Source organism: Cavia porcellus, unplaced genomic scaffold (assembly GCF_034190915.1).
Source record: "Cavia porcellus strain 051 isolate PalLab524CR breed Dunkin Hartley unplaced genomic scaffold, mCavPor4.1 scaffold_5, whole genome shotgun sequence".
NCBI classification, from domain to species: domain Eukaryota; kingdom Metazoa; phylum Chordata; class Mammalia; order Rodentia; family Caviidae; genus Cavia; species Cavia porcellus.
The window spans coordinates 86,336,180-86,363,213 of record NW_026947488.1 but is presented as its reverse complement, the minus strand read 5'-3'; the positions used below and the strand labels follow the sequence as shown (position 1 = coordinate 86,363,213).

The 27,034-nt window shown below is 35.8% G+C and overlaps 1 protein-coding gene across 2 annotated transcripts; it reads right to left on the bottom strand.

The window, feature by feature from the left end:
• Positions 1-1,005: 1,005 nt before the first annotated feature.
• Positions 1,006-25,795, bottom strand: Nmd3 (NMD3 ribosome export adaptor). Of its 2 annotated transcripts, none has more exons than XM_063249281.1 (16): positions 25,663-25,795; positions 25,058-25,105; positions 23,578-23,712; positions 21,288-21,384; positions 17,104-17,184; positions 16,194-16,322; positions 12,624-12,714; positions 11,420-11,498; positions 10,641-10,737; positions 8,316-8,433; positions 7,126-7,271; positions 5,738-5,850; positions 5,160-5,232; positions 3,388-3,494; positions 2,362-2,432; positions 1,006-2,157 (listed from the first exon to the last, which is right to left on the bottom strand). In XM_063249281.1, the coding sequence occupies exons 2-16, from the start codon at positions 25,099-25,101 to the stop codon at positions 2,027-2,029; spliced, it is 1,512 nt and encodes a 503-aa protein (XP_063105351.1). In that variant the 5' UTR covers positions 25,102-25,105; positions 25,663-25,795; the 3' UTR covers positions 1,006-2,026. The 2 variants fall into 2 exon arrangements, with proteins under 2 accessions (XP_063105351.1, XP_063105352.1); XM_063249282.1 differs by having other exon boundaries at positions 25,678-25,737.
• Between the last annotated feature and the right edge of the window lie 1,239 nt (positions 25,796-27,034).

Below are 27,034 nucleotides of genomic sequence, written 5' to 3'. Positions count from 1 at the left end.
CCCCTTTACGAAGGCATGAGGCTTGCGGGGGTGGGAGTCGGTATCTAGATACAAACCATAATGGGCTTCAACATTTATAAAGATACAACACCAAAAAACTAAATAAAGTTAGTGGGAAAAATCATATAGCAAATACCTAAATACCTTAACAATTCTACTTTGGAAAGGTGCATTAGATACTCTCATGTTAGTATGACCATGTAGCCATTTTTGTTTCTTGAGGCAGGGTCTCACTATGCAGTTCAGGTGGGCCTTCAACTCATTTTGCAGCCCAGGTTGGCCTCAAACTCACCGCAGTCCTCCTGCCTGCCTCCCAAGTGCTGGGATTACAGGTATCTACCACTACATCCAGCTTATGCTACCATTTCAAAAACACAAACAGGGAAAGGGTATTTTCATGCTTTTTAAAATCTTGACATAAAATGATAAGTACAGACTACAAGTGAGAACATGCTGTGGCCATGTTCACCATTGCTAGTTTATACCTAGATGTCCCCAAAAGCTTCATGTGTTCACAGGAGCTTTGGGAAGGTAACTGGATTATGGGGTCATTATAGCTGACTTGCTATTAAAAGATGGGGTCTAGTCAGAAGGGATGGGTCACTGTGGGTGACTATGGGAAGGGTCTATCTCCCTTCCTGTTCCTCCCTTGATTCCTTTTGCTTTTCTGCCACCATATCCCATAAGCATATCCCTCTGCTGTGTCCCTCTGCCATGCCACTGTGCCTGGGAACCAGCACTCTGTACTGAAACCCTCTACAAACTTGAGTCAGAATGAACCTTCCTTTAAGTTTTGGGAGCCAGCGATCAGTGACTAAACACCTCCACAAAACTAAGACAAGCCACACCTACTAGTCTAGCAACACACTGAGAGTAGGATATTCCTTTTAGACCCACAACTTTAACTGAAATATACAGACAGAAAAAAGACACTACAGAATGTCCAGGTCTTTTTTCATAACTTCAAAATTGGAGAGTTCAAATTTAAAAAAGCATTCCATTCCATTTTGGCTCAATGTCTTTATTTCTTGATGCACAAAGAATTAGTGGAGTAGCAATTAGTTTGGTGTATTCAGTAAATCTAATCTCACTTACAGAAATAGGGTAATACTTGACTTTCATAACACTTTAAAACTGAAGCCAAAGTCTTCTTTTGGAATGTAGAAGGTATTCTTCATTCAAATCTGATTCATAGTAAAACATGCTTTATTAAAAATAAAAACATACTTCATTTTTATTATATCATCTACATGCTAGAAGCCTCAAGCTTTAAACCAGGTTATTGCCTAAACTGCTAGTCCAGGCAAAGGTAACGAAAAATTATATTGTTATTTGAAGTAACTAGTCTATCAGAGGGAAGAAGAAAGGAAGTATGGCAGGGGAGGAAAGATTTTGAAAATGTTAATTTTATGAAAAAATAAAAGATGGACTTCTTTCTTCAGTGTTCAGTGATAAACTGAACAGCAATATCCCTACTCGAAGCATATAAAAGTGACCTAAAATTAATCAAAGTGTGTAACAAATTCACATTAAAAATGACTCATCAGAGCTGAGGATTTAGCTTAGTGGCTCAAGCACCTGCTTGGAAAATGCAAGGTCATGAGTTTAATCCCTGGTACAAAAAAAAAATTCATCATATGCTCTTTCCATAAAGCAATCAACACAAAAAGAATGTAAAAATTATTTTATGTTTGAATTTTTAGTTAACATACAATGAATCTCAACTTCTAAACTATTAAATTCAGCATTAAATATGTGAAGAAAATACTACAGGGCCTTAAATAAAAGCGAAGTGACAAAACAACACATAAAACAGCCTAAACATTGGCAATAATTTAATTCTCCCTAATCTTTTGTTATCTAAAATTCCAAAACTATCAAACCCTTTAGTGCTGAGTAATCAAAATAGTCATATTTGTTCAGGTTTTAAAATAAATTTCTCCTCTTGAACTATAAAGGCAGAGATGGAATACGTGGCAAAGGTTATTGCACCTATGGATGTGCTAAGTCTACCAACATAACTTCTTTATGTCATCATAGCCGCACCTTCTGCACCAGTGGCATCCTGGGAAATATGAAGATCTTCAAGCATCTCAGCCAAACTAATTCGAGGTGCTCCTTCATCATCTGTATCACTTTCCACAGGGATAGTGGAATCTAAAAAATAGGATACAAATATAGGAATACAAATGTGGAAATATATAAATACTTGCCTCCATTATTGGCATCATTTATAAAAGTCTGACTATAGTAGCTTAAAAAATAAATAAGAAAAAGTTGTTTATAGAAAATCAAAGTTTAAGATACCATAATACTCTCATTGGCACAACATCTAACTTAAAACACTCGTGCAACACCAACCTCTATAAATGTTGACATTTTTTCTAATTGCCTCATCTTCTTCAAGATCTTCAAGAAAATCTTGATATTGCCTGTAAGGTACAGAAACATTTAAATCTCTCATCTTCTCCAAGAAAGTGTCAAGTTTTCTTCACTTTCAAGCACTGAGAGGCAAACATGCTCAAGGATTACAATCTTTAAAAAGGTGGAATATGGACATTAATTAAATATTGACAAGCTGGAAAAAAATTTTTTCTATCAAAATTACATAAAAAAAGTTGAATACAAAGGCATGTTAAATATAAAACGAAGAAAATGCTACCCATCTCAACCCTTCCTCTAAAATGTCTTACAGTTAAGTTGAAACAGACTTTGGAATTCACAGATGAAGTAAGTCAACTATGTACTTATAATATCAAATGAGTTTAATCAAATGTTATATATTTGACTATTAAATTATAAAATTACATTGTTTGAAATACTGCTGTTTCCTAACTCACATTTCATGAAACAGTATTTTATAAACTCTTTAGGTTTTTTTTTTTGGGGGGTGTACCGAGGATTGAACTCATGATTGCACACTTACAAGGCAGGCGCTTATGCAGCTGAGATAAACCCCCAGCCCCAACTCTTCAGATTTTAGATATTAATGTTTTCTCCAACATTAAAACTTTCTGGATCACCCGATAAATTTTTATCAGAGCATATTATCTTCATTTGTGCTATAGCAGTTTGAGTAGTAATGTCTTTGACGTCACTGAGCTATTTTCCTTTAATCTCAAATCACCAGTACACATCCCCTACTGGTGATAGCCACAACGTAATTATATTTAACTTTCCAGCTGAATTACTGCAGTATAAGATAATGCAAGAGACAATGATGTGTTACTGTTACATCCTCTAACACCAATTCTATCAATACCTTGACAAGAACCAAAATTAACAACTGAGAGCAAAGCTCAATTGCTTATTTCCTTATAACATAAAAATAATTTATCATAAGGATTTCCTTTCAGCATATACACAGAGTTTAAAGAAAAACAGGACCTTTCATCATCTGTATCCATATTTTCTTTATCTCTTGCAAGCTCTTTCAGTTTCCAGTTTCTACGACGCTGACGTTTGGTGCGGTCATAGCTCTTCTTGATTAATACCTGTAACAGAAATATTTTCAAAGTTATAAAACATAACAACTACAAAGCAGAGTCACAAAATTCAACGAAGTATAAAAATGAATGGCTATAGGAACGCCAGGGAAGTCATCAAAAGATGAGTGGTTATACCTCAGGAAAAAGGTGTAGAGATCAAGAGGCATTATCAAAATTTTCTCCACTTATACATGAGAATACATTTGGCATTACTTACATATAACTGCTGAAATTACTAAGGGAAAGTTTCCAGTGACTGAATATTAAATTTTAATATAAAAAATCCGTATTTTACTACTGATAGTAATCTTTAACATCACAGGCAAGACACTTCCCTCTATTCTCTCTCAAAACCACTTACATAACCATATATAACTTTCACAACAGCATATCTTAGAATAATGCTTAATAATTATAGGATAAATAAAAATAATTGTACAGAACACAAGATCTTGTAAGACTGTCATGATCTACTCTTAAAAATGTCACTAGAAGTACCTATTTTAGGAAGGAAGCAACATGGCATGCCCTATAATCCCAGTTACTTGGGAAGCTGAGATTCGAGAATTACGCATTTCAGGTCAGATGGGTCAACCCAGCAATGTCCAGTTTTTCATAAAAAGAAAACAAAAGAAAAAAAACAGACAGGTTTTTACTCATAATCAAACTATCCTTCTAGCTGTAATTTATCAATCAATAGAAGCAAAACTGGGTGGTAACAGTGGGTGGTTTCATGACTTTATTGCTGCCCAAAGCTAAAGGAATCAATGTGTATTTTTGAAAGACTAAGCAGGTACCAAATAGTCTTTAGTTTAATTCACTATTGTTCATGATTCTTACCAACTCATCATGCCAGAATTTAACAGATTTTTCACAACTACGCCTTTCTCTAATTTTTTTATAATATGAAGTGTATGTTCTACTCCAATTATATTTAACTTTGAACAGCAGCACTAACCCTTAACTGGCAATTTAGATGAAATTAAGCTGAGCCTAGTTAAGAATGAACCTGAATACATTCTAAAGGTCATCGTTTCTAGCTGCAAGCTTGCTCCACTGATAGTACCAAGTATTTTGACAGACAATGAAAATTTTACCATAGAGAGCAACAAAAAAAACCTCAAAAAACTTGGATATACCCCACCAAAAAAAATATTTAAAGAAAAAGACTTCTGTTTTGTTTTTTCTCTTTTTCCTTTTAAATAAAATTTAAAAAAAAAAAAAAAAAAAAAAACACTTCTGAAGCCTGACAACAACCTATGACCCCATTAGTCTAGCTACATACAGGCTGAGGAAAGAAGACTGCAAGTGCAAGGCCAGCCTGAACAACTGAGCAAGATCCTACCTCAGAATAGAATGTTTTAAAAAAGGCTTTAGTGGTAAAGCCCTTGCCTAGCAGGCACTTGGGTTCACTCATCAGTATCCATCCCTCAAAAAGGAGTGAACATTACGCGGGTAGAGATACACCTCAGTGGTACAGTACTTGTCTAGCATATGTGAGGCCCTGGGTTTGATTACTAACACTGCTAAATAAATCAATATCAGACTTCTGATATGGTGCCTTAACTGATTTTAAAGAAAATCTCTGATGTATTACTTTTAAAATGAACTTATATACCTCTCATAAGAGTTACATCATCTTCAACACACAGAAAAAGAAACAAGGCTTACCACATCTGGAACTTTATCTGAGTTCATTTTGTTGACATGCTCATCATTTAAGTTACAGTTAGCCAAATCAAATCTGAAATATAAACAATAAAGACCTATTTACCCTTTTGTATTTAACATTTCATTTGACAAATATCACCCAAGACTTCCTCCTAGTCAGTTAATGCTGCCACTATAATAGTTTTATAATTTTACACTGAACACCCTTAGGCAAACCTCAAAATGATGAAAAGGCAGCCTATGAGTTTTGTCCACCATTCCATATATGTAAGGAAGCAAAACAGACCTGCATATGTTTAATAAAAAACTACCCCTGCCTATAAAAAGGCATGTAATTATATAAAACCAAAGTTCAATAACCAAAACACTGGAACAAATGCCTCCTTTAGATGATGGCCAAACTGGAACAATTACGGGCTTCTGTCGTTATATAATTCAGTTACCAATAATGAGTTATAATAGGTTCCTAAGGAACTCTTAAATCTTTTTGGAATGAACAACTTACATAGCTTTTTTGGCCACCAAAGAAAACACATAATGCTAACTGGCAGTTTATAATATTATAAAATTATACACACCCCAACACCAGGTCTCCAGGATTTAGAAGATGTCCCAAATGAGTGCGACAAAAATACTGTTTATCTGTATTCATTTCAGATGTTTTCTGTACCCAGATTTCTCCAAGGGTATGCTTAAAAGGAAAAAAAATGCATTCTTCAATAACCTCAACAACTTAAGGCTCTCATAGAAAAATGAAATACAGTATTGATTTTTGGCTTTCTCACTTTCATTTTAAAGGCAAGAACTGGATTCCCACTCATCTCTAAAATACTGTCAAAATTAACAGACATACGAGAGACCAATGCAGACTAAGCAAACAGGTAATTGAAAAGGTAGATTCAAGAAAATATTCTAAGCAATGCTTGTTTAAAAGAGTTCATAAATCCAAGATTCTGACAAAATAACCTTGAAAGCCCAGTACCATTCCCAGAAAATCCAACCTTTATCACTTAATTTTTTAACATTTGAAATAATAAACTAGAAAACTGTTAATTCCCTTTCAAGTATAAGGTTCTACAAGCACTTGTAAATGACCTTTCAAACTTCCACGCTGAATTAATAATACCACACGCCAACCTCTTACTAACACAGACCAAGTAAAGTGAGGCCAAAAGCAATATACTATAAGTCAATGAAAGAATTAAGGAATCTCAACACAAAGAGATAAAAAGAAACAGAAAAAAAGCACCACTTCCCAAATGTTCTAGCAAAAAAAAACATTTAATCTAAATTTACCTAAACCTTTAGATTCACTCTCCAGTTTAGAGAAAATACCAGGCATTAAGAGCAAGTTAAATGACATCATGACACAAAAACATTTAGAAGACATTCTTATTAATGTCCTATTTGCCCAAGCAAGTTGGTACTATGATCCAAAAGACACCAAATAAACAATCAATGAAAAAAACAAAAACAAGAAGAGGGTTATTATTAAATAAAGTACTTAAAAACTACAATAGTTACCATAATTTAATGTGTGGTCCCTAATTGGATACTAGTCAAAATAAATCATGAAAGACACTTTGAGGACAAATAAGGTAATATAAATATAGGCCACAAACATCTAATAGTTATGACAGTGACACATTTTGTTAAGAGATACATATAGAAATATTTAAATATTTAGCATATATTAATGATTTTTAAAATGTCAAGGTTAGTTGGTCAAAAGAGAATGGAGAAAACATTTAAACTTTTTTCCAACACAAAAGAAAAAAATAATTTACCAGGCAATGTAAGTCTGAGCATTTTTACGATTATCCCACTTTTTTTTAAAAGGAAATGAAAATCCACAAAATGTATTTTTAACCTAATATTGGGTTAGCTTTATTTGGACTCCATAATGAAAAGAAAAACAGTAATATGACAAAAGTAAATAAAAAATAGTGAGTAGAAGGTAGCTTACCTTTTTTGATATGACTCCAGCACCTGCATTGCGTTTGAGATCTCGGACTATGCTGCATTCCATCACAATAAACTCTTCTAGCTGTTTGGGATGGCATAAACTATTGAAAGGATGATTCCAGAATGTGCTCCCATCAATATCAGCAACTAAGATAAACACAGAACACAAAGAACAAAAAACTAATGCATTTCAAAAAGTCACCAAATCTGTTAACTAGGAAGGACATGAGATATACAAATGGGAATCATGAGATCAACTGGAACTACAATTGTCATTCTCTAGAGTCATCTTTATTCATCAAATAAATTAGCCCCACACTTCTCTCAGCACAAGAAAAATAGCAGGTACCAAATATATCTTAAGTATTAACTGTAATTAGAAAACCACAGAGCTAAGTGCCTTTTAAATAAAATAAGATTCAATCAGGCATATAGTAGTTTTATGTACTAGTATTTTATTTTAGAAATATATCAGCATCCTTAATTTCTTGTTGACAGATAATATATATCCTAATACTATGCATAGACATCTGGCTGATGATTGTAATTGACAGGGATAATAAATTACTTCCTGGAAAGTATCAAAATAAATTCAATTTGTTTTAACAAGACTTACATTTCATGAAATTTATAAAAATAAGATCAAGTAGGAGCTCTAGACAAATTCACTGACAGCCGTTAACAGGCAATCTTTTAAAATTACATTTTATAAACGTATTATTTTTAAATGATCAATAATGATGAAATTAAAGTTCGTATTCAAATAAATATTCCACTGGATCACAAAAAATAAAAAAAGTTTCAAACTTTAAAACCAGGAAGTTTGTTAAATTCAGACTTGTTCCTTTAAATAAAATATATAAACCAGATATGGTGGCCATGCCTATATTCTCAACACCCAGCAGGTTAAGGAAAGAGGGCTGCTGTGAGTTCCAGGCCAGCCTGAGCCCTACAAGCTAGTTCAAGACCAGCCTGCGCTACACGGTAAGACTCTGTCTCAAAAAAAAAAACAAAAAAAATTCAAAGGCAATAAATCAAATGCCTTTTAACTCCAGTGTTTTACTAAACAATAGTATAAAATTTAACTGTTCTTTTAAAACACTACCATTGAGAATAACAAGACAAACAACATAAATTATTACTGCTTGGCATATACACAACTGTGAAGGTGAATTAGTTTCTATAACTTACCTTGCAAGGTGTTTGGATCAATAAGGTGGATGGCACTGGTTACTCGAATACACACACATATCTGGTTCATATTTCCCAGGCTTTGTGCAAGTTTTGGAGACAGACAAACAACATTATCCTAGGCATAAGAAGTAACATTTAAAATGACGCAAATCCTAAATAACAGTCTCTGTAAAATGTTTATCAATGCAAATCAAATCAAACTGTACTTGCTCAACCAAAACATTAAGAAACTGAAACTAAGCCATAACTTATTCAGATAGACATATCTGCCTTAATTAAAATGCTTTTAGAAATCTTCCAGGGCCTACTTCCCAAGCTATTAAGTTTATTTCAATATTATTGCAGTACTTGCTTATCACTCTACTGTGATGTTCTAGGTCTAACTTCACCACCCATAAAAACATGTTTTGCTTAAAAGACTCCATACACCAGATAGCAATACATAATCAAATATTTTAATGCCCAATACATGTCTACATGTACTTTGGCAAATATTACATAAACCAACATTGTAATTATGATTTTAAACTGTATTACATGTTAAAAAGATTTGTTATATTTTAAGCTATACTTATACATACCAATAGACTCTCTGCTAAAGGGACATTCTGTGTATACTCTCGCTCTCCAACTCCTGGCTTTTAACTCAAGAGTTTCCAAAGACAAACAAGAATACACTTAGCTCTGAAGATTCAACAGAGATCAAAAATGTATTTTAAAAAATCTGCACCTGTGCTGAACATACAGCCTTTTCACCTGTCATTCCCTACAATATAACAAGTATTTATGCAGCACATTATATTATGTAATCTAAAGTATATAGGATAATATGAATGGATTATATGCAAATACTATGCCATTTTATGTAGGACACTTCAGCATTCTCAGATTTTGCTATCCATATGAGGTCCTGAAACCAATCCCCTACAGGTATCAAGAGATAACTGCATCTTTACACGGTGTGTTCCCCTAGTTACTTATATTAATGTCACTCAAAGCAGTTAAACACACAAGACCCACCCCTAAATTCCTATATTCCAGGCTTTGAGCCAAGAAAATGTTCACATTTTAAACCAGACCAGCATAAAACATCACTCAGAACAAATTCACCCTACAATTTTTTTGTAAAGTTCTGCTAGAACACAGCATTGACTATTCATTTACATATTACCCTCAGTGATTTTGTACAATAATAAAAGAGCTAAAAAGTTGCAAAAGAGAATACATAACCTGAAAAGAGAAAACATTTACTAACTGGTCCTATACAGAAAATTTATCAACCCTCTTTTAGGTTCTCCTTTGAGAACCTGGTGCTGTACTCTAAATTAGTATTAATTTCAGAGACAGAGACGTGGGTGCAAATCCTGACTTCATCACTGTATGGTTATGTAACTTTAATCAAGTCTAATCTACCTATGCTTTAATTCCTTCATAATACGGCTTATCTCAGTTATTAAGAGACATGACCAAGTGTAAGATGCTACAGTACATAGCTATTAATTTTATGTAGAATGATCATGATAAATTATGGCAATTGTCACTTTAGTGATTCAAAATCACCGTAAGTTCCTGCAAGTTAGAGAACTCTAGCAATATAGTTCGTACTACATAACCTTCTACAATAATTTATTAAATTTTAATCCAATCATATTTTTGAACCATAGTCTTACCTTACTACAATTAAGTGAAATGATAACCTACATTTTAAGTGTTTTATTCAGTTGTTTTCAAACAAAAATGATTCTATGACCTCATTTCCATAATATTGTTTAACAGGATAGAAAAACCTATTTGCACAACACAAAATGGCTCACTGATTATTTTAATGTCATTCTTATAAATCAAAGTTAAATAGAACTGTTATACATTCACTAGGATCACAATTTTTTTAGGATTTTCCTTTTTTCTCTTAATTTGCAATACATAATGTTTGTGACATATAATGAACATATTTATCATGGGAAGTTGGTACATACACATACCACATCTTTTTTTTTTTTCTTTTTCTTTTTTCTTTCCCCTCTCCTTCTCCCCCATCCCTAGAACCTATTTCCATCTGCAAAAGATCTACCCCCCTGTTTAGGATTATAATTTTAAGGAATTTGGAGACTTTAAAAAACTATACGCAGGTCTTCTGATCTTAATACACCAAAGTAAAAGGTATGCCAATTCATAATTATAAGCATGTTCCCTATTTTTTGTATTTTTTAACAAGGTTGAATGTGTCAGAAGTCATTTACAAAAGTCTAAGTGAAACCACCTTAGAAGGAAAACTGATTAATTACTTGAACTCTTAAGAGATATATTAAATAACAAAAGTACCTTGCATATTGGAACAATTTCCACAGAAAAAGTGCTTTTGTAATTGAACGTGTTACTATGGATATCCTGAGAGATCAGTCTTTGTGATGCTTTGTATCTATTAAAAAAAAAAGTTAATAGTAATGCAAAAAGTCTTATTTGTATAGATTTTGAAATATCAATTTTCATCAAATCAAATTATCACTGTCCCAAGGTCTAAAATAGCTTTTGATGCCTGCTATGGCAAAGCCTAAAGCATCTACTCTTATCTGAAAACCTTTATTAATGTAACTGTAGCCTACCTCCTTTCAACCTTATCAAGCTTCTAAATGTACCCTGGGATCAGACTCATCTATTCTCTCTATAAATCTATTAAAAAACCACACTACTGCTCACTGCCAAGTTTTTGTTCACACTAATCTCTTTTAACGCCAATTCTATACCTATGAAGACTTCCTCTTTCCTTTTAATCCAAGTCTACCTCCCCTTTGAGTCTTGTATCGCAAGTCCTCCTACTTCCATCTATTCTTTCTCTTATCATTCAAATAGTTGATCCATATTTCAGAACTACAGTGCTTATTATCATGGAGGTAGGTCTAACTTTCTAAACAGATTTTTTACATACTGTTTAGCTAGTATATTCAATAAAGTGGCTAACTCAGTAAATGCTCCCTGATTGTGTAAGAATTCCTATTAAAACTTTAAATATTTTAACATAATACATCTAAGCCTGAAGAACAGATGTATCCAAATCCATTCCCATTTCTTTGGACTCAGTCACATTTAGATTCACAACATACCTACAAGGAACTGTACACTGAAGAAATTCTACCATCTTCTGAGCATGCTGTTTTGAGGAATAATAGAAATCCAGACCATCTTAAACAAAAAAAAAGCCATATAAATAACTGCAAGGTAAGATTTGCCTCTAACATGACTAAATCATAAATATGTATTTGAGAAAATTGAATTATAAAATATTAAGAACAGTAAATTATAGCCACAATTAAGATTAATGATTTCCCTTAAGACTTATTTAGCAAAAGGACAGACAAATGAATGAAAACAAGATTTACAAGTTTACTTCTACAGGGGAAAAAAAAAAATCAAAAAACAAGTCTAAGAGGTAGAAAAAAGAACAAAAACTATCTTATGTAATAAGTGGAACAATCAACAATCTTAAAAAACCTAATAGTATTTATATATCACTTCATCATTACCATACTGAGTTTTGGCTCCTGAATCAATACCCCCTTCACAAATATATTAGGCTTCAGAAAAAAAACTTACAGGTCTCAAAAACAATTATGTTCTTCCTAACAGAGTATCTCTCTCCACTATTTTTTATTTTCAATGAATTTTATATCAGCAATTTATACTATATTAATATAGTTACTGGTTTAATCTTCTGGTTAGCAGGATGAGCAACCAATTGAAAGCAGGAATATTAATTCATCTGCATGTTTTTTGGGGGTTTTTTTTTTTTGTCTTTTTTTCATTTTTATCGATACCGGGGATCGAACACACGACTGCCTGCTTGCAAGGCAGGTATTTATGCCGCTGAGCTAAATCCCCAGCCCCTTCATCTGTATGTTTTAAAAACCCAAATGGCATCTACCATGAACTCAATACTTGGAAAATACCTTGAACTGTGATGGGGAAGGAACATCAAAGAAAACAATCACACTTCTAGGTATGTGTTACCCAATAGGTTAGCAACATACTAACCTAATGTAAACTTAAAATGTAAATTTAAAGTAATTTTAAGTTAAAACAGGGGAAAAATTAAAAACTCAGTTCCTCAATTGCACTAGCCACCCTTTAAATACTTAAAAGAGCTACACATGGCTAGTGATTTCCATATTGGCTAATGCAGATACACATACAGATTATGTTCTTCCTAACACAAAGTTCTTTTGGACTTCAATAATTCAGATATTAACAGTAAAGATTACTTAGATAAGTTGAAATAAAATTTTGACATTGTCAAATTCTTTAACTCACCATGAATTTCTTTGATACGAAGTGTATTCTGATGCACTCCATATTTCAGAATCAACTGCTCCAGATAATAGAACGTTTTTTTGTGCAAAGTCTAAATATAAATGCATTAATGAATCAATAAAGGCCAAGAGGCATTTTCAAATATATATACATATCTACAAATACAAACTCACTCAGCAAATCAATCTCTCAATCTCAAGAGACGCAGAATACTTATGCTTTATACTATTCATTTTCCAAACAAAAACAATCTTTAACCATCAAAAAGCAAAAGAGAGTTCTATTCCCAAAGGAGAATGAATACTCAATGGACTTTTTCATACATAAAGGATAAAGAAAAAAAGAGAAAAGAGAATGGACCAAAATGAGTTACAAGATGTAGGATTTACAGAGACTTCAGGGAGAACATGGCGGACAGATAACAGCAGCTAGGGAGGCTCTCTGAAAGACTCGGCTCAGAAGTCAGGAATGGTGCAGAGTAAGGAGACATAAGCCAGTGGAGATATGCTCTGCTGACCCAGGAACGAACTGGGCTGAGAGAAACCAACTTGGAATGCAGTCCTGGTGCTAGAACAGGAATAGAAAAGCCTCAGTATGGAGGCTGGAACCCGCACCATTGGAAGCCGCGATTTGGGTTTCCCGCCGCGCGGCGGCTGCATCTACATCTGCTCGGCAGGGAGAGAGACGCACCAAAGCTCTGAGAACGGGAATCTGGGAACGGAGTCAAAAACAGGACGGGCAGGGAGGCATGCACTGACTTGTGCAGAGGTGAGTGAGAGAAACTGACACTCTACCACAGTTTGACTCCAGCTGAGGACATTCTGGGACTGGGCAGACTTGCGGGAGCAGGGCGCGGTGGCGACTTCAGCCACATATCCCCCTCTCAGGCGGGATTGGTGAGAAGTGCCTAGCCTATGTGACCCTGCTGGCAGACCCAGTAGGCTAGCCCAACCCAGATCACAGAGCCAGAGGGTGGCCTGGATGGGCGGGCCTAGCGTAGGCTGCCTGGTCTGGAACTTCCTGGTGTGCTGCGGTGGGGGGAACACCTAACTGGCACAATTCGATCAGGCTGTGGCTGACAGGAAGGGAAGGTGGGCCTCTTATATAAGCTTGCATATATAAGGAACAAAGAATATGGGAAGAGGCAGCAACAAGAAAGACTCCTCGTCCCCCAATCCTGAAAAACAGGTAATAGCGGACACCGCACCAATAGACATAAAGCGCCATCTAGAGAGCCTCATAGATCAGTTCAGGAATGAAGTTATCAATGACCTGAAGCAAGAAGTAAGCAGAATAGTTAGAGAAATGCTAAGCACCACCCAAGAAAAAACAGATGGTGGAATGGAAGAACAGAAAAGGAGGGGAGAATTGTTTGATGGAGAAAATAGAGAAAGCATAGAATACGTGAAGCAGGTTCAAAGGGACTACCAGGAAACTAAAAAGTCTATCGAAAACTGGCATAACAGCTTGAAAGAAACTAAGGACAGACTATCTGAACTGGAGGGCAGATTTGTAATATGGGAGAATGAAATGAAAAACTTCTTAAAAATAACAAAGAAACAAACAGCAATAATACAAAGAATAGAAGATGATAAGAGGATCCATAACTTAAGAATTAAGAACATAAAAGAAGTAGGGACACAAACAAGTGAACTACAAAAGCTACTCACAGAAATAATCCAGGAGAATTTTCCTAATTTAGCAAAAGGTAAAGATACTCAGTTGTATGAGGCATACAGGACCCCAGCCACCTACAACCCAAACAGAGCAACACCCAGGCATATAATAATAAAAATTCCAGAAATTCAATACAAGAACAGAATATTAAAAGCTGTCAGAGACAAGAAACAGACCACTTACAAGGGAACACCCATCAGAATTACAGCAGATTTCTCTGCACAAACCATCAAATCACAAAGAGCGTGGGGGGAAATAATTCAAGCTTTGAAAGATAATAATCTCCAGCCAAGATTGAGATATCCTGCACAACTGTCCCTGGAAATTGATGGAAAAACAAGGTGCTTCCAGGATAAAGAGGAACTGGGGGAATTTGCAACCACCAATTCAACTCTACAGAGAGTATTGCAGGATATTCTAAAAAAAGAAAAATACAAAGAATCCAGAAATAGTGGCAGGGAGGCCACAACGAATGGAGCAGAGAACAAAATGAAGAAGACAAACTGACAGCTAATGACAGAAAAAGAGCTCAACAGAAATGAGGCAGAGAAGATTGGATGATAGGAACAGCTATTTTGGAGAAAATTACATCTTAATAGGTAATACTGATTTAGTATCAACTTGTTTTGAAGTCTCATCAAGCTTTTGTTCTTCTGTCTCCATTGGTCTTAACAGGTGGTATCTTATTGGATTTTATTATATATGATAGTATAAGCAAAAACTTTTAAAGACAAGGAGATTATACAGAAACCATTGTTTGTTTTCTGTTGGTTGATTCTAAATGCCCTGTAATGCTGTCATTCTCTTAAATGGTTTTACATTGTTTTGATATATTTGATGCTACAGTATACGAAGTTGTACTCAAGGATTTCAAGGAAAGAGACAATATGGTAACTACTTTTATGTCAGGATTATCTTGTGGTGAAACACTATTCTGCTTAAATGGTTATGTTTTGATCTGAGCTGTTTTGCTGTTACGCCCTCTTTTATCTCAATCTCCACTCCATTATTTACTTTTTTATTTTTATCCTTTTAATTAAGGGAAAAATAAATAAAAATAGCAGGATATATTATAGTAACCCACTTTGACTTTCCATTATCTTGATTTGAAGCCCTGTATTACTCTCACCATCTTGTTTCTGACTGATGTCCCCCTATTCTGTTTTGCTGGATAGTACCAGGTTCGAAAGTTTAGGCAACAGCTGTGAAGATAGTGAGATTCATTATGACGCCCATTCTCGTTGACTTTTATCTACTTTTGAAGATCTACAATGTCTCCAATGTTTTGGTTTTGTCGGTTTTGTTCTTTACTGTTTTGTTCAATTTTATTATAACTGATGATATAGGCAATTCTATTAGAAATAGTGGGAGGCATTATGGTAACCATTGTTGATCACCTTGTATTATGTTTTTACATTATCTATTATGTCCACCCTTTTGATTGACCGACTCTGTTCTGTTATGTCACATTTGGTTCTACTCTCTTCCAAAAAAGTAATAAGAACTGTGGGAGCAATAAAACCCAAAATGTGTAATAGTCATTGTACAAAAGAGAGGAAAAGAAAGTGCTCTAAATGATATAACTGCATGTATATTTAAGTGTATAAGATAGAAAATGATATGACTGAGTTTTATTGGATCACTGAACAGAACTGTTTGCAGTATCATTGTTGGAATGTCCACTTTACAAGCTTTAATTTTGTGACTTGAACAATTATTTCTAAGATGACAATATGTAATCCATTAACTAGTGATTTCCTACTGTTTATTTTTTTCTGTAAATCTGTATAACTTGTACCCTTTCTCTGCTTTTTTTTTCTCCTTAAATAAAATTAAAAAGAAAAAGAAAAAAAAAAAGATGTAGCATTTACTTAGCATCTTTTCCTCATTTACCTTTTGTCTGACTTGAACCACAGCCTTCCAGAAATCCTTTGCTTCTACTCTGTGGCAATCTCCACACATTTGGGACTGAACAACATAATCTACCACAAACACTTGCTGAAGGATAGCACCATTCATCACCTGGAAAAGAAAACTATTAAACTTCTTTATTCTTAAAGTTTTGCTTAATTATAAATATTTTTCTTAAAAGAAGCTTTAGTAATTAAACCTCACACACACAAAGAATTTAACCTTTGAAGAAAAAAAAAAGCAAGGAAAATCCTCAAAAAGATGATATTCCTGCCAGGTGTGGTGGCTCACGCCTGTAATCCCAACAATCAGGAGGCGGAGGCAGGAGGATCATTGCGAGTTCGAGACCAGCCTAGGCTACAAAGTGAGCCCAAGACCAGCCTGAACTGCACAGAGAGACCCTGTCTCAAAAAGACAAAAAAAAAAAAAAAAAAGAGATGATATTCCTTAATGTAATGATTCCCAAACATAATCATGATAAATCACCTAGGAAGCTTTTTAAACATACAGTACAGAGGATATAGGGCTGTAGCTCTGTGGTAAAGTGCTCACCTAGCATGCCTGAGGCCCGGGGTTCGATCTCTAGCAACACAGAAAAGCAGCATAAAAGAAATGTATAGACATCTGGGTCTCACATTAAGATTCTGAGTCAGTTACTATGAATCAGTATGATGATCAGCCATGTTTGCCTTAGACCATGTTTTTACTTAAGTCCTTGGAGAGACTATTCCTCCTCATGATCAAGTTATTTATACAGATGATATGAAAATAAAGAGAAAATAAAACACTAAGAATGCACTTTTCCCTTTTAAGCTATTAAGCCATAAAGTAACTTACCCTCATTCTCATTACCTGCACTTTAATCATGATTGGAAAATAATGTATAGCTTACCTCCTTCTGAATAGTCAATTTAACTTTCAGTCTCTTAGAATGTGGCTCAGTCCAAACAAAGCCTGCATCTACAAGCCGTACCTTCAAATAAGAAAACAATAAAAAAGAAACATAAATTTTCACATGAAGAAAAAAAGACATAAAAATAACTCATTAATAAACAGATTGCACTAGATATCTTAAGGCATTTACGATCAGCATTTCTACATGCCATCATAAAAAGAAGAAAAAGACATCCTCAACAACAGCAGCACACAGGACAATTCAATGACATTATTTGCATTGTATCAGTGCAACTGATACAATTCAAGAATAAAAGTACCTATAAAAATTACTTTCTCTAAAAGAAAAACTGCATTGTTCTTTGAATGGAAAATATATTACATACTATGTATGTACAGATTCCACAAAAGCAAAACACTAAGAGACTTCATTATCTAGAAGAAACATCACGAAACAAAGTTTCCATTTGTAGTAAGTCTTTGGCTTTTTTTTAAAGCAAGAATATTCATTAGAGCAAATTTCATGTGATGAACACTGAAATCACAATCATTAACTCACTGCTAAAACTGCACTATATACAGAGGTTAAAATGGTTACTATTCAATATGAGGAACTAATTTAATATAGCTATAAAGGGTGTTTGAGAACAAAGGAAGCAGGAACACAAGAAGCTGTTGCAATAACCTGAGCAGGGGGAACTGTGGACACATACAAACACTTGACTGGAGAACAATTTGATGTAACAGAACCTGAGCCAAGAAGTATTTAGGAGATAAACTCTATAACAAGAATATGACAGAGGAAGACAACACATTCTAGAATGATGCTCAAATGATGCAGCTTGGACAATTAGGTAATTTTCTCACACAAATGAACTGCAGGTTTAATAGGAAAAGATGCTGAAATTTAAGAGGATACTTGAGATATCCAAGAGACTCGTTCAATGGATAGTATGATACATACTGGTCTGGAGATCTGTGAAAAATTTGGGCTCTGGGTAACAGATTTAGGAGAATATAAGCAAGCAAATGGTAACTTTATCAAGTATTATTTGGTAAACACTAGTTAGGCAATATAGATACAGCATTCTAGAATAAATTCCTCCTCCTGTGACTCCTCTAGAGCAAAACCTACAGTCAACAAAGCATGCCAGGTACAGAGTAACAAGCAGCTTCCTATTTCCTCAATTTTCATCTAAATCAAAAGGAAGTTCCCAGGGTACTGAATAATACTGCTCTTCCCTTGAGCTCTATCCCATCTGCAAGAATGGAAAAAAGTGTCCTTGACACTTACAATACTATCTTCTTTAAAAAGAATTCCCCATATCCCCCAATTACCAATATCTCTCCTGCCACCACACATAAACTGCCTATGGTCCTACCGACGTCAGCCCCCTCACAAAGATAGATCTTTATTTTGTTCCATGCAATATTGCAACTTCCCAAAATTGTGCTTGGCAGAGTGTACATGCTACATGAATAATATATTCTTATACTACGTTATTTTCTCTTTTCTACTCCTCCAGGACATCCTCCAGGCAATTATTCTCTTTGTAATTTCACAGAATTTTCCCTCAGTATGAAATCATTCGGTGCTTACAGTCATATCACAAAAAAACTGTCTATACTTGCCTTCTCTCACTCTCTCATTTCCATTCAAATCATGCTGTCATCATAAATACTAATCAGAAATTGTTCATGGAGTTACTCATGACCTCCACATTGTTAAATTTACATAATTCATATTTATCCATCAGTTGCAAAGTACATAGCCAATAACTCCCAATAACTTTCTTACAGTACTTCCATGCTCACCTAATTTTATTCCTACCTCCCTTTTCAGTTGGCTTTGCTGATTCGTTTCCTCTCATTTTTATCATTAAAGGACTCCATGATTCAATCCTCCAATTTCTCCTTTCTATCTAAACTCCCTAGATAATCTCACCCAATTCATGGTTTTAAATACCACTCATGCTCCAAATTCATCATCTCTAGTCTGGATCATTTCCTTATTTATCCAGTTGCCTACTCAGTATTTCTACTTAAATTGACAATTACACATCAGTTAGAGATGCGTTTTGATTTTCCCTACCCTGATGTTGTATTCTTGAAGTCTTTCTGAACCCAGTAATGGCAACTCCCTTCTGATTGCTCAGGTCAAAAATAATAGAAGTCATCCTTAACTTTTCTCTTACACACATATCCAATTTTACACTCCTAAGTGCTACTGACTACCATCAAAGTAATTCCAGAATCTATTTCTCGTCATCTTCACTTTTGACCCAATTGTGGTATATTAAAATGGAATTACTAGGAATTTCTTACAATTACTAAGATTACTTCCTAAGGCTCATGCTTCCAGCTTTATCCCCACCTTTAACACCATTCTAAATACAACAGCTAGAGGGACTAACAAATCGTATAATCTATCTACCCTGTCTTCTGTCCTCTGCACCTATCAATAATCGAACCAGTTCTTGTCAAGTCCCACAAGGTTGACATACCCGATTTTTCATAACTTCCCTGACTTTATCCTCAACTAATTATTCTTTCACTTCAATCTAACCAGACAAGTAGATTCGTACCTACAGTCTCCATCCTTTTTGTTTTCTCTACCCATAATGTTCTTCCTTCAGGTTTTTGCACAGCTCCTTTCATTACCAACTTTAATGTTTTCTCAAATACTTCCTTCCTGTAGAGGCCTCACCTAAACACTCTATTTTAAATTTCCAACTTTTCCCTGAACAGTTCTCATCCCCCTCCTAGCTTTTTTCTGCATGAATTTATACATTTTAATATACCACATAATACATGTACTTATTGTAATCATTGCCTACTCTACACATGACACATATACACACACACCTAAACTAGAAAATAAGGTAAAACATAATATGAACTTATTCAGTACTATATCCCTATCAAAAAAACCAACTTGCCAAAGAACCACTACTTATTAAACATCTGCTATATGAAATGAGTTATTAAAACTCATCAGACACTTGAAAGTCTTAGGTATAAAGTGAAAAACAAAAATAATAAAACACACACATCTAAAACAAACTGACTTGAGGAAAAAAGTCAGATAATAGAAGAAAACTTAAAAAAAAAATACAGTTACACCTTAAGCATTCCTAAACTGAAAATAAAATTCAAAATATTCCAAAATTCAAAACTTTTAGTGACATAATGCAAGGGAAAATTCTACAACATGAAACTTTGTTTTATGCATAAAACTATTTAAAGTGCTGCTAAAATTATTTTGAGGCCATGTATGTAAGACACATAAATGAATTTCGTGTTTTAGACTTAGGGTCCACTCCCAACATCTTATTACACAAATATGAATAATCTGAAATTCTTGAAAAAAACTAGAAATCTGAAATCTGAAATCTTGTCCTAAACATTTCAGTTAACAAATATTCAACCTGTAAAAAAATCCTCAGAATAATTCAAGACCAAAATACAACAAGAACATGACTTTGGAACTTAAAAAACATTGTTGGGAAAAAAATTAAAAGGAGACTGCCAAGAATATGAGGAGAATGACAACTTTTTGTTTGTTTAATATTAAGGACAAAACAAAAACAAAGTCTACGCTAGGGGGTGGTGGTGGGGGACATTTGACTAATAGAAGTTCCACAGTAGGGAAGACAATAAAAGAAGAAATTATTGCATGACATTTTCAGGAAAGTTTTCCAACAGTCATGGAGTTTGACATAACAAAAATTAAAAGTATGTATCAAGAAGTAAACAGGAAGGTAACCAAACCATTACTTGTTTTTTAGAGACAATTATGCATAGACTTTAAATGATAGGCACATTTTCCTTCCACAGCAACAATAAAAAATGTTAAAAGGAACTGAATATTTGGATACTCCTAAATAGCATAATCTCCTATACTATTTAAAAATCTTTTATAAAAAGATTTTTCAGATGAAAAATATTACATAAGAGATTTTTAAGCATTGGAGTAACTCAGTGATACAGTGTTTGCCACATGCCTAGCACAGGAGGCATAGGTTCAACGCTCACCACACACACACACACACACACACACACACACACACACAAATGGGGGAGAGAAATTTCTCAATAAATAGTGAAAATCACAGAATATTCTAGAACTGAAAGCTTTACTTAAAGCATGTCTATTAACACTGATTTTTAGATGTGACCTACCTTACTCAGAGGAGCTTTAATTTTTTTCAAACACAAAGCAAGAAGTTCCCTGGATTCTAAAGCACATTGTATCCAAGTTCCAGGTGGCTGAAAATATCTGAGGAATGGGGAAAAAAAAAAAAAAAAAAAAACACTGAAATACAGTATCTCTCAGGGAGAAAAAAAAAAATGAAATTCCTGAAAATGCAGATACAACGATTATTACACAAGCAAAATACAGTAATAATCAAAGTGTTCTTAACCACTTAACTCATCTTTAATATTTTACAATGCAGTATTTTATAGTTTGAGTAAACTTTCAATTAGACCAGTACCTTTGGCTTAAAAATGTAAAACTGAGTTAAACTATTAAAGTGATCTTATTACTTTAATTACGAGTAAAAATTCCAGTAGGGATGACAAAATGCCCAAAAGTTCCCTAAAGCTATATTCTGAAAATTCCGTAAGGATCATCTCAAAATGATATTAATTTCTTCTGCACTTCTAAGATATTGAGAACTGTTATTTCTCACAGGAAAAGCAAATTAGTACCTTGCAACAATATGTATCAGATTATTTTTCATCTCTATATTAAGTCTGTTTTCAAATTTTTATTAAACAGTATCAGTTTTTAAGATCTTAGGTAAAATCTCATTAAAACTTAAATGTTTTCAATCTCAGTCTTTATTTCAGACCATTCCAGATATGATTTACTATATTTCTTTCCCATTCACTACACTCACTTCAAGTTCTTATTATTATGACTTCTATCTAGATGTTTCCTGAAAGCTGCCTGCTGTGGATTAAAAACTGGTGGTTAACTTAATGCCAGGCTTAATGTCCTAAATCATCAGGGCGCTGAGTGTAGATGTTCCACCTGAGGAAAGTTGCCAGCATTAATAGAGAGGTGGAGGAGGAGAAGCTAGGCGTTGTGGCCTTGTGGCCTCTCCTACTTGTAGCTGTTTGAGTCACTGGTTCTCCTGGAGAAGCTCTGGTCCTTATATCAAACATTGCTTCCTGGCTATGGAGGGGAAGACATGTGCTGTTTAATCTTCAGGATGAAGCCACGCTGGCTTCCTGGCATGTACTCGACTATGCTTATTGTCAGAGGAGCTCAGGGGCTCCATGTCGCTGAGGATGGCTGTGGTGCTTTTCAGGGCAGTCCTGGTCTTTGTTTTGAGCATGACTTCTTGGATCCAGCGTAGAACCCTCAACCTATCAGCACAGCTCCTTCACCCTACTGGCATAGACTTTCTCGCTTCCACCACTGATCTTTGGGCATTCCCAGCATCAATCCATAAAACAGACTGGCGTGAGTCCTTCTCGTGGGCTCTATATCTCCAGCTGGACTTGTGGGAGGCAATGTCATGGGCTCTGGGTTTTCATCTGGGCTCATGCAGGACATTGCTGTGGGATTCAGGCCCTTGGATGAATATTCTGTGTCTTTGGTGTTGTGGACAGATTTCCTGCACTTTTTTGTGTTAACTCTGGGTGACCATCATAAAATAATAAATTCCATGTCCTGATTTTAATTGTTCTCCTCACAACCCCTGACTAAAACACCACCTGCACTCACAGAAGGGCCTTTGGGGAAGTGACTGGATCATAGGAGATAATCATCAGTGAATGAGTTCATTAACGTGGTTATTGCTAAAAGTGATGTTGGAGGGTGAGGGCTAGTGGATGGGGGCATGGCCTAGAAGGGGATAGCTCCTTTCCACTTGCCTTGACTGTTTCCCCACCACCTTAACATAAGCAGAGGTAGGCAGCTACTTCTCCACCATGCTCCTCTGCCATGCATCGTGCCTTGGAGCCAGTTGACCATGAACTAACAACGGATAAAATAAACTTCTCCTTCTTTAATCTGCAGTTGTCTGGCACTGTGTCGCAGAAACAAAACAATGACCAAGTCACTTGTGAACCTTAATTTTCAAAACATATTAATAAGTTACTTAAAACAATAGGTGTTACCACAACTTTTAATAACTGATAAAAAAATTCAGGTAATGACATTACTACATCCTTCACAAATTGCTCTTTCATCCTTACAAAAATCAACACCTATTTTCTAGTTATATACTTCAAACCTGTCAAGCCCTTGAACAAAAAAAGAATTGATTCAAATACCTTTACATTGTCTTATCATGTAAGTAGGGCAAACTAGCAAAGTACAATATAAAATTGCAAATTCTAAAATCTCTGGCAATACCTACACAAATTCTGTACATCTTGCTATAACCTAAGCATAGCCCAGTGATTCTCTTTGTATAAATCATAACTTTAAGTAGAGTAAAACAATAATGCACTGTACCTTTGACACTGCTTGCAGAAAGAAATTGACACTTGCTTTGGAATACCTTGGCTGATGTCTACTTTACTTCGTAAACAGGCCACACAAATATTGGCAGGATTTGGACTAATAGGGATACCACACTCACAGCACAAGCTTGAATAAACAAAGAATAAATTTTTAATTGTATTTTATAAACATACTAGTTAAAAAAAAACTATCAAGCAAACAAAAGCCTGCAAGTTAGCCCATAATATTTCTGGCTTCAATAAAATGACATACAACCAGGCAAGGTGGCCCATGCCTATAATCCCAGCACTCAGGAGGCTGAGGCAAGAGGACTGCTTAGAGAACTGTGTGGGCTACACAGAAGAGTTCAAGGCCATCCTGAACTACGTAGTCAGGCCCTGTCTAAAAAAAAGTTTTTAAAATTAAAAAAGAAAAGAAAAAGAAACAAAGGATCTTGAAGATGCAGAAGATAAGCTGGGCGTATTAGAGCACAAGTGAAATCCCAGCTCTTGGAGGCAGAAGTACTTCAAACTGCAGTCTAGCTTGGGCAAATTTAGCAAGAGCCTGTCTCAGAATAAAAAGTGAGAAAAAAAAGAAAAATGGGAAGTGGGGGAGATTAGGAATGCAATTCAGCATTCCTGAGTTCAATCTCTAGTACCAACAGAAAAAACAAAATATGCCTCATCTACTTGATCCTCCATTTGTTCTGATCACTATGTCTAGTGTTGTACCTAATGACTTTGTTCATTTACTCGGAAGCTACAGGTTACATCAAAGCTTAATGAGAAACTTAGAAGAAAAATCTAAAATTAAAAAAAACTTTCAATAAACACACCTTAAAACCATCTCTCCGATAAACATATCTTATAAGTTTTATTATAAAAATGTATAACTTATGTCTAAATCATTTCCAATAATAATCAGCAACATACTATTTACAGAGGCAATTTAAAAAAAAAAGGGATTGCTAAAATACAAAGTTTACCCAGAGCAGACATACTTTTAACAGGAGAGGAAATGTATCTGTAACTAGTGACTCAGTATAAATAATGGCAGTATCACAATTTTAGATGTATTGGAACAGAAAAAATCTAAGAACAATGCAATGTTGTCCACAAGAAACGTTTGACAATTTTCTAATGGTAGCCACTAACCTTATGTAACCAATAACCATTTGCAATATGGCTAGTAACAGCAATATTTAATCTTATTATAATTTAAGTAGCCATATTTGGCTAATGGATACATACTGGACAGTGTTAGTCTTATTAGGATGAACACACTATGTATTTTAACCTTCTTAAAATATTGTATTTACTAGAACAAACTTTGTAGCTAAAATTGAATTCGATTTTCTACGTAAATAACTCATTTTGTTGCCACTCCCTACAAAAGACTCTTTCCCCCATCACCAAGTCTTTCCCAGTTAAGACAGTAAGTTTCAATGATTCAATTTAAAATCTTAAAGAAATAGGAATGGGTCTCCACTCACATGTGTCCAGGGCTGTGGTTGGCGGAGTCCGTCATATACTCCATCGTTCTGTATAATTTGATTTTTGAAAAAAAGAACTTAATTCATTTGTCATTTGTCTAATCTCCTCTTTATAAAACTATCCTTCCGCTTCTCTGAATAAACCGTCAGAGCTGCGTGTGATGCAGGAAAGGTATAAAACCAACTTTGCCTGGTACTTAAGAGAATTAAATTTCCAGGCGCAGGACCAGGCATGAAGACGCCAGGCCTTGGGAGAAGCCAGGCGGGTGGCGCGGACCAAGCCCCTCGCAAGACAACGCCCGAGCCCTGCCCCTACCCCGCACAGAGCGGCAGCGCCCCGACTCCACCGCGGGCGCCCCGATAGCGTCACTGCGCTGCGGCCACCGCCCGGTCCACCCCGACCCTGACACCCAGCCGGCACCGGCGGGCGGCGTGCACGCGGTGTGCACAGGGCGGCCTGGCGCAGGCCAGGCCCGGAACTCACTGCACTCTCTCCCCGGGGCCCTGCTCGCTCCAGCAGCCCAGGCCTCGGCCCCTGGAACTCACTCGGCGCCTTACGGCCTGGCCTAGATTTACCAAAAAGTGGCAACCAAATGAAAACGTACACACGCCCCACTGACCGCCACAGTCCGCCACAGTCTGTCAGCTAGGTGAACGTGAAGCTCTCGCGAGAGAACAGAAGTACCGCGGGACTCTGGGAAGGGAGCGGGTGGGGCAGAGAAGGGGAGGGCCAGGGGAGAAAGCGAGGGCGGGGCGGAGACAGGGAACCGGAAGCGGCTCGAGGGGTGCTTGGCCGGGGCTGCCTGCTTTCCAGGTGTCTTCCTTCCGTATTTCTGGGACAAAGCTTGCCCCAAGCCGGCTGCGCCCATTCATAAATCTCTTTCCAGCTATCTCGGCTGAGCGCTCGCTTCCTGGTTAAATGATTCTTTCATGTAAAGCTATTTGTAAACCTGACAACATTCCATAAAAAATTAGAACTCCATTGAGGGCAGTGCCTTTGTCTATTTTATTTACTGTCACGTGCCTCATGCTTGCCATATCCTAACGGCACAAGGGATTTTTTGTTGAGTAGATGAACAAATGAAATGTAAGGTGTAATTTTCCATGAAAAATCTTATACTATTTTAGACCAATTACCAGAATGTGCTTCTCTATGGTGTGCTTAATATTTGTTTAACCTTACCCTTTCTTCTCCGAGCATCACAGCTCATGCTTTCTCTTGACACCTTTTCAAATATTTGCAGATGTAACTGACAGGTTTTGCTAGCCTGAGGCTTAGCTATCTGTAACATGACATTCGCCCAACTTGGAAGGGACTCAGAGAAACAGCTCATCTCTCCAAGGGTAACTTCTATGTTATCATTCCAAAGATAAAAGTCCCACTCGCTTTTTGCGTGTGCGCGAGTCCTTTGCGATCCCAAGAAGCCACAACCACACAAGCCTCCAACCCCTGTAAATCTGTCTCCTGTTCTACCCAAGCAGATGCTCCTTCAGATCAGCCGTTAATGTGTCGGTTTGCCCACCTCCAAACTCCTCCCACCAGCGAAAACTGCTAAAAGTAGTTCCGCCTCCTCCTTCTGCCTCAAGGCCGGTGCACCTATATAAAGTTCTTCCGCGCTCATTAAAGGTTCCTTCCTACTTTTTCTCCTCTCCTGCCCCACTTTACATCGAGTGCCAAAAATACTCAATCGGTAACTTTTTTTCTAAGTCTTTTACCTCCAAATTTTAAGGAATAATCAAAGGCAACTTGCCCAAATCATTGTTCTGTCACCACATCTCCTTCTTTGTTCCTCTTGACTCCCAACTAAAGAATCCAGGATAATCTTCTTTCTCAAGATCCTTTATCACATCTTCTAAGTCCCTTTTGCCACGTAAATTAATACATTAAAAGGTTTCACAGATTAGAACATGGAGGTCTTTGGTGAACCATTATTCTGCTCTCCACACTTCTCTGCTTTTCTGATGCCTCTTTCCCTC